Source organism: Chanodichthys erythropterus, chromosome 16 (assembly GCF_024489055.1).
Source record: "Chanodichthys erythropterus isolate Z2021 chromosome 16, ASM2448905v1, whole genome shotgun sequence".
In the NCBI taxonomy this organism is placed as follows: domain Eukaryota; kingdom Metazoa; phylum Chordata; class Actinopteri; order Cypriniformes; family Xenocyprididae; genus Chanodichthys; species Chanodichthys erythropterus.
This window is the reverse complement of record NC_090236.1, coordinates 40,428,563-40,447,362: the sequence shown is the minus strand read 5'-3', so window position 1 is coordinate 40,447,362 and position 18,800 is coordinate 40,428,563. Positions and strand designations below refer to the sequence as shown.

General features: G+C 40.8%; 1 protein-coding gene across 3 annotated transcripts in view; it reads left to right on the top strand.

Moving 5' to 3' along the window:
• The first annotated feature begins 476 nt into the window (after positions 1-476).
• epha4a (eph receptor A4a) overlaps positions 477-18,800 on the top strand; it is a 48,603-nt gene continuing 30,279 nt past the window's right edge. For 2 of the 3 annotated variants that reach the window (XM_067364223.1, XM_067364225.1), the window contains exons 1-3: positions 477-711; positions 1,920-1,987; positions 4,451-5,114. In XM_067364223.1, coding sequence (XP_067220324.1) covers positions 612-711; positions 1,920-1,987; positions 4,451-5,114 — 832 coding nt within the window. In that variant the 5' untranslated portion in view covers positions 477-611. The remainder of the gene's footprint in view (positions 712-1,919; positions 1,988-4,450; positions 5,115-18,800) is intronic. The other variant, XM_067364224.1, reaches the window with a different exon arrangement.

Genomic DNA, 18,800 nt, shown 5'->3' with positions numbered 1-18,800 from the left:
ACTGCAGTATTCAGTTTCCCCTGAATACATTAGTAATGTTATGAAAGTATTTTATTGCACGTTCAGAAATTGTCTTTTGAGTGTTGTGGACTAGAGGAATTAATTGCACTAAACGCTAGACGGCGCGCTTGCTCTTCCCTCTATAGAGCTGGATAACTTCACTTTAATGACTCGCGCGCTCCATACAGTCCTATGCATGACGTATACAGATATAATAATTATTTTCAGGGTATTTCCCATATATTATAGACCTAGTTCTGTATGTAAAAGCAGCGCTTCTATTTCTTTCTTTCTCTCGCGTTCTCTTTTACGCGCACACGCTGCATTATCTCACATGCGCGTACGCAAAAAGATTGAAAGAAGAAAGACTTTTTTTATACACTTATACAATTCTCCAATTACCATATAGGCTACCTGGGAAATGGGCTGGCTGTTTACCCGAATGGACAGACTGTTGACTCTCTGCGTCTCGCGGTGACAGGCGCGTCAGGCAGTGAAGGTCCGCCCCTCGGCGGTGTTCAGCAGCGCTGCGCGCATCACTCTCAAACGCTAATTCCACCGGGACAGACGCAACTTCGGTCCGCACGCGGAGCGGAGGAGACGCACACGAAATGACACCAATGGCTGCGCTTATGTTCACGGCGACTTTTGCGCTAATAATCTGGATACCGAGTTTCGCGTTTACCGCACGGGTCTACCCTCCTAATGAAGGTAAGGATTTACCAAAGCAAAGGAAAATCTCTCCAAGAGTTCGGTTTTTGTTGTTGTTGTTGTTGTTTGGGTTACGACTTGGGACGGTTTAGAGTGGCACAGAGTCTCTTTTTTAATATTTCAAGACTCGAAAAGGAATTATAACATTTTTCTCCGAAAGTCCCTTTGGAGATCTCCAAGTGTCTGTGGTTCCCAAATCCGCAGCTCTAATGGAACACATTTTTTTCCTCATCAAACGAAGTTTAAGCTCGGACTCTGTTGGGAGTAAACACTCTAATTTTGTTGGAACTTTGTTTTTTTTTTTTTTATTGCACCTATCTTTATTTATATATTTTTATTTCACGAAATGTGCTTGGATGACCAAGAATGGAAATAGGAAATATGTAGCGTATAGCTCCAATAATTTGACGGAAACTTACATTTTTACGACTCCTTCATTATTTTTTATTTATTTTGGGGTGTTTTCAGAATCGAAATGGATGTTCTTCATAATCAACAGAGACGCGCACGAGACGAATGATTTTCAGTATAATATAGACTTATATTACATGCACGCTTTTAATTTAGTGTATGCTAGGGCTTTGTTTAGGTGTGTTCAGACTATATATACACACAAATTCTGAAACCTTTAGAAATAAAAAGAAATAAATCTTGCCTTTTATTTATTCTTTGCACATTCACTGCACACTGATTATGTTTTTTGTTTTTTTCTCTCAAAGGGCCTGATTTTCTTTGGAAAATAGCCAAATTAAAACAATACTTAATCATGCCACAATCAAACTTTATAAAATACAGTAACACTTTAGTATAGAGAACACATATTCACTATTAACTCCCTCATTAAACTACTAATTTACTGTTCATTAATAGTTAGTAAGGTATTTGTTTAGGTATTGGGTAGGATTAAGACTGTGGAATATGATCATGCAGAATAAGGCATTAATACGTACTGATAAACAGCCAATATTCTAGTAATATGCTGCTTATAAGCACCTAGTTAAAAGACCCTAAATTAAAGTGTTACCTAAAATACTGATTATCCAATTAATTTCCTTAATAAGCATAAATCAGTATACTTCAAGGAAAAGGAGAGCAATGAGTGTTTGGTAGCAGATGAAACCAGTTGTGACTTCAGAGACAGTTTGGTGTAGTCATAAGGAGGTTGATGATCCATCTTCAGTGACTCACGGCATTTTGTCTCTCCGCAGTGACGCTGCTGGACTCGAGAACTGTGCAGGGAGAACTGAAATGGGTTGCGAGTCCGACGGAAGGAGGGGTGAGTCTACAGAGGATTTACAATTTTGCTTTTACTTTTGTATTTGTGTAGTAAAACCTCTATCGACCACTCTTGAAGGTCTTGGAAAGTATATTTGCACATGAAAAGCAGAAATTAAAAGAGCACGGCGCTTTAACCAAGGCCTCGTGTTGTGCTAAAACACACCAAAAACTGATGGAAAGCAGCTTAAGAGGACTGTATGCACTCAGTATTTTCTGCATTAGATGAAGCACTGAAGACTAACGAGACCTACACAAACATCCATAATTATAAATCCTGACAGATGAAATGGCTTTGTTCTTATAATCTGATGTTTCATACAGACTGAGAAACGACTTGAGTTTAAGTGCTTGTGCTGAGGATAATTCATTTATACATTTTGTGCTTTGTAATTATAATGTTAATTTCTTTACATCATTTATGGGTTGGCATCTTAAAATTTAATAATTTTTCTTGTTCTTGGTGCACTGTATTTTTCCATATACAACAGTGAAGCTCGACTTTTTGTGAATGAGTAATTTGAAATACAGATTTAAACATTCATTTTATACTTTTTTCTTTGACGAGGACAGTACTGTTTACCTCCTTTTTAAATTAGGTATTTTAAAAAGGTTTCCTTTTTTTTTTTTTTTTGGCCACACTTTACATTAATATTCATAATTATTATGCAGTCAGTAGTAGTTTAAGCACATTTTTATTGTTAGTGTTGTTGTGATTTAATTACTAAAACTGAAACTGCATACATTAATACATTACATTAACAAAAACCTATTGAACCTCCCGTGTTTCTATTCGAGCATGAGCGAAGTTATTTATCTGCGATTCGCTTGATTAATTACACCACAATTAGTCTTCCCTCCGTACCCACTTTGGTTGGTTTCAGGTTTAATGGTGAACTTGGCATTTGAGGAAATGCGGTCCCCCCAGCCTGTGCTGCTTTATCTCATCGACCCGTTTGATTGACAGGGTCCCGACAGAGCCCCCTCCCTCACGCGAGCGGGCCGAATGTACAGCTTTATCGCTGTGACAGCTGGGATTTCTACACTTACGACTTACAAAGAGTAAAAAAGCGAGAAGAAAAGACAGCGTCATAGATCGTGACAGGCCTTTTCAAAAACTCTCCTTCATTGCATACATCTCATTTGAAACTCTCACCAGCAGGAAGCTTCAAACTCTAGGCCCCGTAGTATTACAATGGCTTAATATGGGATTAATGGTGACCGGGAAGTCAGGGCGTTCTTGTATATGTGCAAGAGTGTTTATTATTGAAAACCATACTTTAGCCTAAGTATTTTTTAAAAGATTATCTTTCTCCCAAATCACAGCGAACAAACATTTGACATATCGCCACATCTATCAGCCAAAAACAACTGTTTTTGAAGCCTTTGAAAGGTTTAAACAGCACTTTCAATTCTAGTGTACAGAAATGGAGCTTTTCGATGCTTTGAAGAATCATGCTGGGTTAAAAACAACCCAAGTTGGGTTGAAAATGGACAAACCCATTGATTGGATTGTTTTAACCCAGTGGTTGGGTTAAATGTTTGATCAATCTGCTGGGCAGTTTTACTTTACCCAACTATTGTTTAAAAATGATTGTATCTGGCTTAAAATGAACCCAAAATAGGTTGGAAATTAAAAATCAGTCAGGCAACAATAGGTGAACATTTATTAATAAGCAACTTAATAAATGTTTAATTTTTATTCATTAAACATATTTTGGGTTCATTTTAACTCAACAATAGTTGAGTTAAATAAAACTACCAAGCAGGTTAGGCAAACATTTAACCCAACTGCTGGGTTTGTCCATTTTCAACCCAAATTGGATTGTTTTTAACCCAGCATTTTTTCAAGTGTATTATCCCAATTATGTTGATTATTTAACAATCCCAAATTAAAAAAAAAAAAAGTATCAAATCTCCAATAACATCTTTGAGTGGCCGATGAGTTTGTTTATAAAGCAGTGTAAAGGTTGAGTATTAAAACCGCTTGTCTTAAAGGGATAGTTCACCCAAAAATGAGAATTCTGTCATCATGTACTCACCGTCGTATGATTTTTCTAATGAGGGACACAAAAAGTGTTAGCTTTTCGTCCACACTGTGAAAGTCATTGGGGTTCCAGTGGTGTTTTGGACCCCACTGACTTTCATTGATTCTTCAAAATGTCTTCTTTTGTTTTCTGCAGAAGAAATAAAGTCATATGGGTTTGAGTAAATTATGACAGAATTTTTCAATTTTCATTTTTGGGTAAACTAATCCCTACTATCTACAAAAAAAAAAGTGCACAGAGTCTAGCAGATGTGTGATTAAATTCTCATTATCATATCGTAATCAATGAAATCACTGCAGCTGTTGGTCTGTGGGAAATCTCCATCTCCGGGCCTGGAATTGTGTGCACCTGCTGTGACAAAAGTCTCCCTTTGCAGAATCTCTATAGGCCTACTTACCTCTCTGTCTCTCTCACAGTGGGAAGAAGTGAGCATCATGGACGAGAAGAATACGCCAATCAGGACGTACCAGGTATGCAACGTAATGGAACCCAACCAGAACAACTGGCTCCGAACAGACTGGATCCCCCGCGGCGGAGCTCAGCGCGTCTACATCGAGATCAAATTCACCCTGCGTGACTGCAACAGCCTGCCAGGAGTCATGGGAACTTGCAAGGAGACCTTTAACCTCTACTACTACGAGTCCAACAATGACAAAGAGAGGTACATCCGAGAGAACCAGTTCACCAAAATCGACACCATCGCGGCCGACGAGAGCTTCACGCAGGTGGACATAGGAGACCGCATCATGAAGCTGAACACGGAAGTGCGGGATGTAGGAATTTTGACGCGGAAGGGCTTCTACTTGGCCTTCCAGGACGTCGGGGCATGCATCGCCCTGGTATCCGTACGGATCTTCTATAAGAAATGCCCCCTCACCGTACGCAACCTGGCCCAGTTTCCGGACACCACCACCGGGGCGGACACTTCATCACTAGTGGAGGTACGCGGATCCTGTGTGGACAATTCAGAGGAACGTGAGGTCCCTAAAATGTACTGCGGAGCAGATGGAGAATGGCTGGTGCCTATTGGGAACTGTTTGTGTAACCCTGGCTATGAGGAACATGGAGGAACATGCCAAGGTAAGAGCTCGGATATCTTGAGTTTTTCCAGCAGGTTCTCTTATGATTCAAGACCGTGATCGGCCAGCGGCAATATATTCCATATAAGATGAGATCATTATAATTGAAGCTGACCTGGATGCACTTTTCCCTCCTTCAGGGATATAAGAGTTTACTCAGATGTAGACAGCTGGGCACTCGGCAGATCGCTGTGGATTAAGCGAGTGTTGTTATTCGAGAGGTCTGGTTATGATTATGGTTCGCCCTGTTTGATATCAAAACACCTCCCTGTGGATTTGCGCATGAGAAACGTTGGCGCTAATTATTTTGTTGGAGCAACAGCCGTGTGGTTTATGTGCAGAATCTGCTTAATTAGATCATGGGCGAATGCTCTCGTACCCTTTTCTCGTTTGCTATCTCTCAAGAGCATGTGCGATGGCTTTCAGTTCACATTAAAGCCAAAAGATGTGATTGGCAAAACGTTGAAAGAGCAGGACAGATAAAAGAAGAAAAGGAGAGGATCAGATAGATTGCTTCTGTCACCAGAGGGCCGTTTCTCTTTTTCCATGCTGGCTTTGATTCCCAGTGTCCGTAGTCAGGCCGTACGGCACTGAAAAAGCCATGATATACTGTTTGGGGTAATTCTGAGGTCAGTGCAAGCAAAAAAGGAAGAGCCAGAGGACATGTAGACAGTTTGAGCACGCCCTTTCTTTCTTTTCCGTCTGGTCCGGGAGAGGGTCATCGCTTGAGCGGGGTGATAAACAGCCGACTGGCCAGTCTAACGGCCTTTATTTATGAGCGCTATCTCTGCGGGCTAATTGCATGACAAATACGGGCTGTAATTTAGGGCTCCTGCGAGCTCAAGGGGGGCGGTCGGCATTCACAGCGGGTGATCTCTCTCTCTCTTTCTCTCTCTCTCAGTGGATGTGCTTGTGTGGGTGGTTGAAGGGGTACACTCGGAAAGGCCATTCTCAGGGATCTGGCCGTTTTTCTTGGCCACTCTTTTATTCGCTGGCAGTTGCCGGGTTCCCCACTCGCTCCTTAGCTTTCCATCTCTCTCCCTCTGCTCTCTTTTGCCGTTCAGATATGTTGAAATAAAGGAAAGAGGCTGTAATTTACCAAGAGCAGAACGGCGTTTCCACACAGACATTTGGTGGAACGTTTTACTTAAATCACTTCAGGGCCTTGCGTTGATGATTTCATTACTCTGAGATGTTTGGAAGATGGTGTTTTAAGTATTTCTGTTGTTTGGCGTAAAATTTCATATCCCAAATCTCCCAACTGTAAATAATAAAACAAAATAACATTGTTCTAGCCCAGGGTTTCAGGTAGAGGTCTTCACGGGTCCAAAAATGTGCTACAACACAGAACTGACCCGGGCCTGACTATTATTTTGAAAGTTGGACCCGGATCCGTGCAGAACCGAGAAATGCCATAAATGTACTACCCTGAACCAACACGGACCCGTCTATTATTTGAAAAGTAATACATTGGGTCCTGACCCGGACCCGGCTGACCATTTAAAATATAGACCCGAACCCGTAGGGGTCCGGGGTACTCGGGTCTCGGGCACTCTTTGTAGACCCCTAGTTTTAGGTCAGTTGAACAAAACAATCACTTGCTCTTTCAGGCCAAAAATCTGGGTTATTATTCACTCCCATTATGAAGCTTGGAAGAGCTCTGATTGTGTTCGTCTGAAAGAAGATAGTCATATACACCTAGGATGGCTTGAGGATGAGTAAATCTTCTGATAATTGTAATTTTTGGCTGAACTATCCCTTTAAGCATGAGCCTGTCATCAATGTCTGATTAAGCCATCACAGGCTGTCTTCAGAGAGGCAACAGGCAGTTGTTTCCTCATTGAAGCGGGTTCAAAAGGTGGCTTTCTATCCCAGCATGCAGATGCGAGCCGCTGTCTGTTTAATAAGTCTGTGTGTGCAGCCCAGGCCAGGGGAGGGATGCAGAGGTTCACCTTCAATGTGAGGGCTTAGGAGAGGGCGAGAACTTTCTCAATGGGGCGTCCCAAGGACCTTGTGAAAAAGCCCATTGAGGATAAGGGATACAAGCCCTGTACCCCAGAAGGCCTCAATGGGAGCCTCTCCCCAATTGTTGGGGTGTCGTGATCGGGGATGGGGGCGAGAGGGGAGGAACACTAGACAGGGTCAGGGGTGACCCCTGGCTTTATCCTCCTCTCCTCCCTGAGAGACGGGGGTCATGGCCGAGATTGATTAAGACGTCAAAATTTTGACAGCTGCAGCCTAGATGGACAGGTCCAAGAACAGAGGAGCGAGAGAAGGCCACAAAACAGCCGCCGTTCGGCTGGTGAATGGAGCGGAGACTTGGCCAGAGGATTTGGTGTCTTTTCTTCTCTTTAAGAGTTTGCTGTTTTCTCACTGCTCATCTGCTGTGTTGAGTAGGAGGTGAGGATAGAGAGGAAATCTCCGCTTGTTAGTGGGCGTCCGGCGAGCTGGAGACGTGTAAAAGCACGCTGAGATGCTAGGCTGTGATGGAGAATGACAGCCCACTCTCAGCGTTTCACTACACTGTAAACGTACACAGAGTTTAGTGAAACAGCATGACGACGTGGAGAGAAATCCAACCAACACCAGTGAGATTTCAGCTCTTTTGACTAATATGCATCTGCCTACTGCAGTATTTCTACAGAAATATACCCCTGTGATAGTGTCGCTTAGAAAAGAAGTACTGTTACCATGAAAAATGCCCAGGCAAGGATGGTATTACCATGGTACTTTGACACTATACCATGGTATAGAAATTCATGCACCATACTATTTAAAGGGATAGTTCAACTAAAAATAAATCTCATGATTTACTCACCCTCAAGCCATCCTAGGTGTATATGACTATCTTCTTTCAGACTAACACAATTGTTAAAGTTATATTAAAAAAATATCCTGGCTCTTCCAAGTTTTATAATGGCAGTGAATGGGGCTCATGATTTTGAAGCCCAAAAAAGCTCATCCATCCATCATTAAAGTAATCCATACGACTCCAGGGGGTTAATAAAGCGTTCTGAAGCAAAGCGATGGGTTTTGTAAGAAAAATATCCATATTTATAACTTTATAGACTACACGCATATTCCAGGAGAGATGAATGCAGAAGCGTGCATTGTTTACTGCAAAGGAAAACGGCGAAAAAAAGGTGAGTTGTTTAGCTATACTGTAGATTTCTATTAGTCTTAAAATGGTGTGTTCATGAATCTACCCAGGATGCTTCAGAATAAATAAAGTCGTAAGATTACGCTTGAACTCGGCTCTCGTAAACGCACGGATGGCTATAACCGGAAGCTAGTGATTAAAGTTTATAAAGTTGATGTAATAAATATGGATATTATTCTTGCAAAAACCCACCGCTTCACTTCAGAAGGGTTTTATTAACACCCTGGAGTCGTATGGATTACTTTAATGATGGATGGATGAGGTTTTTTGGGCTTCAAAATCATGAGCCCCATTCACTCCCATTATAAAGCTTGGAAGTGTCAGGATATATAACTCTGATTGTGTTCGTCTGAAGGAAGATAGTCATATACACCTAGGATGGCTTGAGGGTGAGTAAATCATGGGATTCATTTTTGGGTGAACTATCCCTTTAAATAGTATATCAAGATATTTACTATGGTATTACAATAGTGCATTTCCAAAAACATGATAGTACAGTACTTTTGTAGCATAGTACTACCATGGTACATGAATTTTAGCACCATGGTATATTTCAGCCATCTGATACTATCACGGTACTCCAGTACCACCACATATATGTCCAAAAAATGGCATTTTTGGGAGTTTGTTGTGTCTAAAAATCATATCATAGTTCTTTTTTGTCAGTGATACTATGTTGTTTTAAATGTACAGTGCAAGTACCATAGTATTTATCAAAGTATCACTCAACCATGGTGCCACCGCTTTATTTTTTTAATGGCTGCTAATGTAAAACAGCTCGCGCATATTCATGTAATTAGAAAGGATAAAGGGTTTAAAAAAACTAGAGCATGATGGGAAGGTGTGATAATATGAAACAGTGCTCTTTGAATCAGAACAGACAGCAGCTTGTGTAACTGGAAGGAAAACGATGCTTGACAAGACATTATTTATGCATGTAAGCAGAGATAGACTCTCAAGAGAACACTGTTTGTATCGACTTCACCGTGCAAAAGTACATTTTAGCTTTAATCACACATTAAGCAAATTGGTGTACTTGAGAAGAGGTATTGATCCGGCCTTCTTATGTGTTATTGTTGCTTTGCAAACTTTGCACCTTTGCACCTGTATGCATCTGCCTGTGTCTAATTAGAAAAGGCTTGCATGTGTATCTCTTCGCTGTCATAATTATGAGCAGGTGTATGAGAATCATCATCCTCAGCTGTGAGTCGTTTTTGCTCTTTTCTTTGTTAAACAATAGCCGCCGCCTGCCAAAATGCTCCCGCCTATGAATATTCATCACTTCCTTTTCGCTTTTGATGGCGAGCACATATGTTGATTCCTGTCACGATCCTCCTCAGTTCTCCCTCCGTCGGCCCCTGAATGGACTGTCAGCTGTCCCAGGAAAGAGAGATGCAGAGAGGTGCTCTTTGATATCAGACAAAATACGTCATTTGCATATTTCGTCCGTGAAATGCAAAGCCAGCAAACTTGTCTCTCAAAGACAATGGGCGGCTCGTCCTTTCAGCGAGACGGAGCGAAGGTTGGGTCCGTCCTCTTCGCTCTGTGATCATGGCAGCATGCTGTATGTGTTTGAAATCATTTGGATAATATGATTCGCATGATTAAATCCAGATCTTTTGAATCTTTGGAGTTCAGACGCTCCGGTCTGTCTGTATGTGTGCAATTGCTTGCTCATGTGTGTGTTGTTCTCCTTGACCTCTTCCTGTCTATCATCATCCGGTGCTCCCATACGGAAGCTCCCCTGACAGCTCGCAGCCCGTCAGTTGTCATGTTGTGATGGATGCACCGGGTGCGGAAAGCGGCCTGAAGGACAGAACTGGTGGGAAGGGTGAGGGATGGAGGTGACTGTCCCCCTCCCACAGAACTGTAAGCGTCCATGATAATGCAAGTTTAGAGGTGACAAATGCCCTGTGCTGCTCGTTCAAATGCTGTTTGAGCCGTCTGATTCAGTCCCTCACAGTCATATTTCTATAACGAGATATTTTCTACTTAATTTTGGCATTTTAACATTTCTCAGCAGGGGTTACTAGTCAAACTGTTTGCAAATGTACAGAATGGATCAGGGTAATACCATGGTACTCTTTAAAATACAAAAAGTTTGAGATCGGTGAGATTTTTTAAAAATGTTTTTAATAGAAGGTGATGCATTTATTTCACCCAAAATACAGTAAAAAACTGTAATATTGTAAAATATTACCACGGTTTTTTGAATATATTTTAAAATGTAATTTATTCTAATATGCGGATTTGCTGTGCTAGAACAGTTGTTATTATTATCAGTGATTTTTTTTTTTTCAGGATTATTGGATGAATAAATTGAAAAGAACAGCATTTATTCTAAATAGAACATTCTAAATGTCTTTACTGTCACTTTTGATCAATTTAATGCATCCTTGCTGAATAAAAGTATACATTTCTTTCCAAAAATAAATAATCTTACTGACCTCAAACTTTTGAACGATAGTGTATAATGTTACAAAAGAGATTTCAGATAACTGCTGTTTAGTTAACTTTCTATTCATCAAAGTATCCTGAAAACAGTGATGATAATCAGAAATATTTATTGAGCATCAAATCATCACATCAGAATGATTTCTGAAGGATCATGTGACACTGAAGACTGGAGTAATGATGCTGAAAATTCAAAAAAATAAATTACAGTTTAAAAAATATTAAAAAAGAAAACAGTTATTTTAAATTGTAAAAATATTTCACAATATTACAAATTTTTTCATATTTTTAATCAAGTAAATGCAGCCTTGGTGAGCAGAAGTGTCTTATTTCAAAAACATAAAAAAATCTTAGCGATCCCAAACTTTTGAACGTAAGTGTAGCTTGTAAATGGCCTGTGTTTTTCCCATGGTACCGTTCATATCAAAGTACCACAGTATGATACTTTTTTTTTGTAAGGCGAAATGCCTGAAATAACCAGATGAAGTAGAAACTACCCAGCGTCCTTGATAAATTCACATAATTTCCCAAGAAAGTCTGTTGAAACTACATGCTAAGCACATTTTTGCTAATGTTCCCTTTTGAGAAATTCTGCTAGCGCTGGCCTCATCTCTCTGGTGTTTAATTATATTTTAATTACGCCGTCTGGCACACGTTCACTGCCGGCGGTCTGGATCCCTCAGATCAGCACAGATCTCCTTTAGCATCACTGCTATAGTGGTGCGGACGAGCCGTATTGACTCTCCGTCTGAGGGTCTGTCCTCCCATTCTCCCTGATTAACCCAGCATCCATTTAGCCGCTGCTCTCCACACATGCTTCATGCCAAAGGGTTTGTGTTCAGATGTCCATCAACGGTGGACGTGAGCACCCATCCCAGCTACTTCATGCGATCCTCCCCATCAGTTACTGCCTTAAGTTGGCCTCCTTCCAGAGAAGGTCAAAGGTCGAACGCAGGAAGGCCCGAGCCATCGTTTTCTTCTGAAAGAGACGTTGAAACTGCTGACCTGTTTTATGCGAGACTTTACAGTCAGCGCGGCCGCTGCGCGTCTTTGTGTTCGGGTTTGATTAGGACGCTGCCAAAATTTTCTCTGTACAAACGCACCAGATGGAGCTCATGAATGCAGTTGTTCTTTTCTACTAATGAAGTGTTTATGAAAGCCTAATATGAATGGTTTGATTCACGATGATTGATGTCTCAAATTAATCTTAGTGCTGTAGAAGTTTGAACAAAATGACTTTTTTCCTGCAGTATGAATGACAGGAACTGAAGTGGCTCGGTGTTTTCTCACTTAGGTAAATATGCAAACGCTGAATGAAAGAAATGTTATTCAAAAGCACTTTTTGAACTCTCCATTGCACAAACATGCATACTCAGGGATTCCTGACTGAAGGGCTCTTCGCAAAACTCACTCTCGGCACTTCAGGATGGGACGTCGGTTAACAGATGTCAATTAAGCTGAGAACGGTGAGCATTACTTAGTAATGGGATTATTTCGGGGGTCGGCAGACCTGTTTCCACAATGCAAGGCAACACTTGTGATTAGCCCGTAGGGGTCACGGCGGCGACTTCACAATGCACATTAATACTGGTAATTATTTGAAGGGGCTGAAGCATGGCTGGATCTAATGCTTGCCATTAGACTTGAGGGTTTATTCCATTCCTGGGGTTTTGGTTAGAGTGGATTGGACCGGCTGCTGTGGAAAAAGCCACTCGGTTTGTCACTGAACACAATTAGTTGTGACTTTATGTCTTTGTTAGCGCTGAGAGAAAGGCGGGAGGGGAAGAGGAAGAGCGTTCTGTAGAGGTAAATCTCACAGAGGAATTTCGAACGAGATCCTTATATAGAAGCATTGAAATGTTGCTACACATTGTCACCAAAAAAGTAACTGTGAATTTACAGATTTGTTCAGTGTCCTTGAGGAGTACAAAGTAACATTTTTAGATTGACGGTGGCTCAGCGGTTTATAAAACGGTTTAGAATGTTACTTTTTCATCAAGTAGCAGTTCAGTGTGACGAAATGATGCATTGAAACTTTATATTAGTGTTGTCAAAAGTACCGACTTCGGTACCTAGTCGGTACTGAAATTTAAAAAAAGTTTGTTGAGTGGATTCGTAAACATCTCTGATTGGCCGTTGTTTTCACGGCTCATCGGATATGTCTGTGATAGGCTTCAATGATCAACGCTGTAAAAACGTTGTAAATAGTCACCAATTAATCTCTTCACTAAGCGCTTACACAGATACACACGGGTGCGTTTGAAAGCAGGCGTCTATCGCGGTCCACTGTTAGACGCCTGCTTTCAATCGCTCGCGCTCCCACTTTCAAAACGCTTTCAAATTCAAACACTTCCGTGTGCTTTCAAATGCTCCCACGCGTTGATCATTGTAGCCAATCACAGGCATATCCGATGAGCGTGTCAACACAATGGCCAATCAGAGACGTTTATGAACCCGCTCAACAGCGCTCAAAGCGTCACGTTTTTAAAATTTCAGTACCGATAGGTACCGAAGTCGGTACTTTTGACAACACTACTTTATATCACACTGAATCGCAACTAAAGCAGTTGTCAAACACACAAACGAAACAAAAAAAGTCCCTGCATTGCATTTGACCTCAGTTTTGTAGCAAAATGTTTCAATTATAACAAGTATTTTTCTTTTAATTTAGTAAAAGTCATCCTAATCGAGATTTATACATATATTCATTTATTACTTTATATATATTTTATAATCAAATATTATAATTATAAAGTCTTTTACTTAAAATATAATCTAATTTTAGATATTTAGACATTTTTCTCTTTAATAGCTTCATTGTAGTTAACTACTTTTTCTTAGTAGCTTGTTACAAATCTAACTACTACTTTTCCTTTCTCTTATCTTGACTAATTTAACCTCCTTTAATTACGCCCCTTTTTACAAGATGTAATATAAGTCTCTGGTGTCTCCAGAATGTGTCTGTGAAGTTTCAGCTCAAAGATAATTTATTATAGCTTGTCAAATTTGCCCCTATTTGGGTGTGAGCAAAAACACGCCGTTTTTGTGTGTGTCCCTTTAAATGCAAATGAGCTGCTGCTCCCGCCCCCTCCAGAAGAGGGCGGAGCTTTAACAGCTCAACAACAACAAAGCTGGAGAATCTCACGCAGCCAAAATGAGGATTGTCGGTAATGGTAGACCGTTGTCTCTTGCCATAACAAAATGGCGGCGCCATGGGTGGAAACTTGCAGATTAAGCGGTGGTAAAACTATAGCCAAAACAAAGTTACTGGGCTGTCCTTTTTCACGTTTTCTGGGTTGGTAGATGCACTGGGGACTCGATTATAGCACTTAAACACAGAAAAAGTCAGATTTTCATGATATGTCCCCTTTAAATCGTGAGTATCTTGTATCTTGACTGTCAAAGTTTCAGATCACTTACTCAACATTGCAGAGTAATAAAACATATTCATAGTCATATTCAGAGCAGGTGATATGAGAAGAAAACACATTTAAATGAAAGATCGTAAGAAAGCAAACTTATGTATTTTATAATTAGCACACACACACACACTCCTCTTGGCCTGTAAACGACCTCTAACAGCATTACAATGTTGCATGCCTCCTCTAACACATGTGGCTGACTTAAATAACCCGAGTTATGTTTCTCCTCACAGACTCCCAGCTCATTTTTGTGTGTGTACACACAGACTTTCGCAACCTAAACCACACATGCATTTCTCTCATTTATGTTTGCACTCCTCAACCTTCAAAAACGAACACACGTGACAGAAAGCAAAGCAGTCATTTGAAAAAGAGGCTGTTGCGAAGTGTAATTCACTCATCGTTGCCGTGGTGTTGACACATTTACCCTTTAATATCCCTTGCTGGACATTAATCCGAGAATCCAGAAACTCTTTCTGCTCGCTCACCACCTCGTCGGCACACACCTCTGCTCTGAGGCACGAGCTTGTGGCCGCACATTCACAGTAACCACAACCCATAACCCTTTGCATGTGCATTCTGGAATTCTTGCGCTGCGTCGAATTTTGGATCACTTGAGAGAGTCTTAATGTTGCTTATTTTCACTGTAAGTTGTTACTGCTTACTTTGGCTCTGATTTGATGCATGTAATCAAACCGTTAGATTTTATCCGTTCTGTTTGAGTTTCTCCAGTGCAATGTTCTCCATGTCATGAGCTGTTCTTGGTGTTTTTTATAAGGCACAGATTGCTCGCTAAGCGAGAGCGTCCATTCAGCGGGCAGCACAGTGCATTCTCCCTGTCTTTGTGTGGCAGCCTCCCTTTGAAGGCCCTTGGCTAAGAGGAGGTGGGGGACCGAAGCCGACAGCGAGAACATTAGCATGTCAAAAGCCCCTAGAATCAATAAGGGCCTTTTTCTATCTCTCTTTTTCCCTCTCTCTCTCTCTCAAGCGCTATATCTCTACCCAGAGGCCACGACCCTCCCTGGCATCAACCAGCACCGAACAGACCTTACCTTCATTTTTCTGTGTTCACCGTGGTCCTCACGGGCCAACATTTGTGTAGGTTATATATGGAAAACCAATGCTATAACTTAAAGACCTTGAGAATTACATGATATGAACACAATTTTACATTTTAGTAGAGAAATAACATGAGTGAAATAGGATCAGGAGCAGAACTCAAACTCAAACCAATAAGACGTAGCTCAGATTCAGGTTTTGAAATGTACATTTCTTAAAGGGCACCTATTATGACATGTTTAACAAGATGTAATATACGTCCCCAGAATGTGTCTGTGAAGTTTCAGCTCAAAGATAATTTATTATAGCTTGTCAAATTTGCCCCTATTTGGGTGTGAGCAAAAACACGCAGATTTTGTGTATGTCCCTTTAAATGCAAATGAGCTCCGCTTTTCAGAAGAGGGCGGAGCTTTAACAGCTCAACAACAACAAAGCTGGAGAATCTCACGCAGCCAAAATGAGGAAAGTGTTCAGCCTTACATTGTTCAAACCGGAGTCGACACTGATGGAGAGACTCAGGAAGAAGTTACAACTTTTAGACGTTTCTGAATGGTTAGTGGATAAATTGATGTAGTTGCTGTGGAGTTGATTCAACTCATCCACTAGCATGTGCCGTCATGTTCATCTTTTGTGCAAAACCCGTATGGACGCCACTATACATAGCATACCAGTTTGCCAACCAGGCTAACGTTTATGATTGCGATCAAATGCTGTGAATGGTTTAATATTTTTTTCCAAAATATCACTCAGACAGAAAGAGCTTGCCAGGGTCAACTTTCAGGCTCTAAATAGTGTTCTGTGTTTAAACGACACTTAAACATGGAAAAATTCAGGTTTTCATGATACGTCCCCTTTAAGGGGTTTGTGTTTTTTTCTTCACTATAAGCTGTCAAAGCACGTCCCGCCGCTACTGGCTCCAGCCCAGCCCCGAGTAGCCCTTCGCAGTCTCTGTGGTCTGGCCGCCCAACAAAACAAGTGGACGGGACACGACCTGTTCTCAGCAGCATCAGCTCTTTAAGAGAGCACCACTTAGCCAGGGTTCACGGCGAATGCACCGCCCCGACCCCCTCTGCAGAATTTAATATAGCGGTCCAGAGAGAGCCCACTGCCAAGCCTGCTTGAAGTGAGTGCTATTTGCTAATGATTGTAAGAGTAATCCTGCCTGCGAGATGTGTTGAAAGAGACAGACAGGGCTGGTTTATGGAGTGCCAGAAAAGCAATTGCAGGCCAGAGCATTGGAAGTGAGGGGAAAAATGTTGGCTTTGCAGTGAGGGGACAATGATTCTGCGCCCCGCCGAGCGAGGCAATTATGACCACAAGTGAGTAGTGGAAAAAGACACAAACAGAGAGAAAAAGGAGAAAGTAATGAAAAGAGAACAAAGGAGCGAGAGAAACCTCAAGGAGAATGTAGTACCATGTTTTTGGGCTTTTACCATAGTAGTACTATTGTATTTTTGGATGCACCATGCTTTTACAGACAAATACTAAAAAAATACCATGGTATTACCACAAGAGTTTGGACTTTTAGTGTGGTACTTTTGGATGCGTATTCCATGGTATATGAATTTCAGTGGGTTGAAAATGGACAAACCCAGTGATTGGGTTAAATTATTACCCAACATGTTGGGTAGTTTTATTTAACTCAACTATTGTTTAAAAATGTCTGTATGTCTGGCTTAAAATGAACCCAAAATATGTTGGAAATTAAAATCAGAAACATAATTACTAGAGGCAACAATAATAATCAAAAGGTGAACATTTATTAATAAGCAGTTTAATAAATGTTTATTGTTTAATTATTATTAATTTAACTTATTAATAAATGTTCATTTATTAAACATAAATGTTAATCTCCAACATATTTTGGTGTTCAAGCAATACAGTCATTTTTAAACAATAGTTGAGTTAAATAAAACTACCCAGCAGGTTAGGCAAACATTTAACCCAACCGTTGGGTTAAAACAACCCAATCACTGGGTTTGTACATCATTTTTTTTAAATGTACAACTTTTTCCTCAATAAACTCCTAATTACTGCTTATTATTAGTTAGTATTTTTTAACTATCAGCTAACTTTCAGTAATTAGTTAAGTTTAGGTATTAGGTAGGATTAAGGGATGTAGAATATGATCATGCAGAATAAAGCATTGATATGTGCTTTATAAGTACTAATTAACAGCTAATATCCTAGTAATATGCATTAACTAGTCTAGTTAATAGTGTGAATTGGACCCTAAACTAAAGTGTTTCCTAGAAATGCAGCTAACTGAAACTGTTTAAGTACTAAAGTTACTAAAACTAAATCAAACTGAAAGTAAAAATGCATTAATACTAAAAAAAAAAAAAAAAAATGCATAAAAAAATTGCTAAAACGAAAGTAAAATATTCTCCAAGGTACAAAACACAATGCTGAAGTAGTAACACTATATACTAAGTCTTCTGCAGCTTTATCTGCAGTTTTGCCTGAAGAAATGTCTGACATTTAAGTCATTATTCACTTCAAAAATGTTGTTTTCCACCATACTTCTCGAATCTCACTAGTCCTGAAAGTTCAAATTGCACGTTCACAATACATTTTGGTCTACACCTTATTTCACTAGATAACTAGCACTATATCTATCCCTGCGACATGATTGATAACAACTGAATTTGCATCTTTCGTGTGAACCTTCCCTTCACATCCACACACATTTCCAGGGAGCTCCTCCTTGTTTGCTATGCAGGAATTGTTAGGAATGTGAGATGTTTGGCCCCCTGCCTCTCCCAGCTGCCCGTCCCCTCACAGGACAGTAGACAAGACAATGAGCTGCATTTCACCTCCATATCCCTGCCCCCACCGCGGCCCGAGAGCAGAAAAGAGTGTGTTCTCGTCACCTGCGTGAGCCAGGCCTTCATAAAGACTTCCTGAAATGCCGTGAGTGTGTGTAGGTGGAGTTCCTGTCTATCAGATCCGAACCTCTGGCTGGGATCTTGATATGATTCAGAAAGACCTACCCCGGAGTTGTTGTCTGTGCTGCTTTGCCCCCTTCTGCCTTTTCCTTCAAAGCTTTATGTATACCTCCTTATATAAAATACAGCAACACACACACTCACACACTTCTGTACAGCAGATGGCCGCGTAATAATTTACCTCGCGCATAAAGGTTAACACTCGTCCTTTGTGTGCTTCGCCTCTGCCTTCGGTGAGACCTTGGGACTGTCTTTAGAAAAGTTTTGGGAAACTTTTGACAGGTTCAGGGGATCAGAGAGGGCAGGAGAAGGGTACGGAGAAGCAGAGACAGACAGAAGAGCGATAAATAAACCTAGGCGAATATATGGAGATTAAAGTCAGTGCGGTTTGACGCAGCTCGGCCTCTCGCTGACAAACACGCTTCTCAGGGGTTTGAGCCGCATCAATCACACACACACACACACACACACACATACACTGCAGCGATGAGGGATGTTTGAATGCAGTGAGTGGATCAAGGTATCAGTCACTGCAGATGTAATTAATAAGCAGAAGAAGGAAACCGATCGATGAGGGAATTGGTGTGTTCCTGCTGGAGGGCAGAGATGATAATCATGTCGTTTTTCCCCGTTCTGTTTTTTGA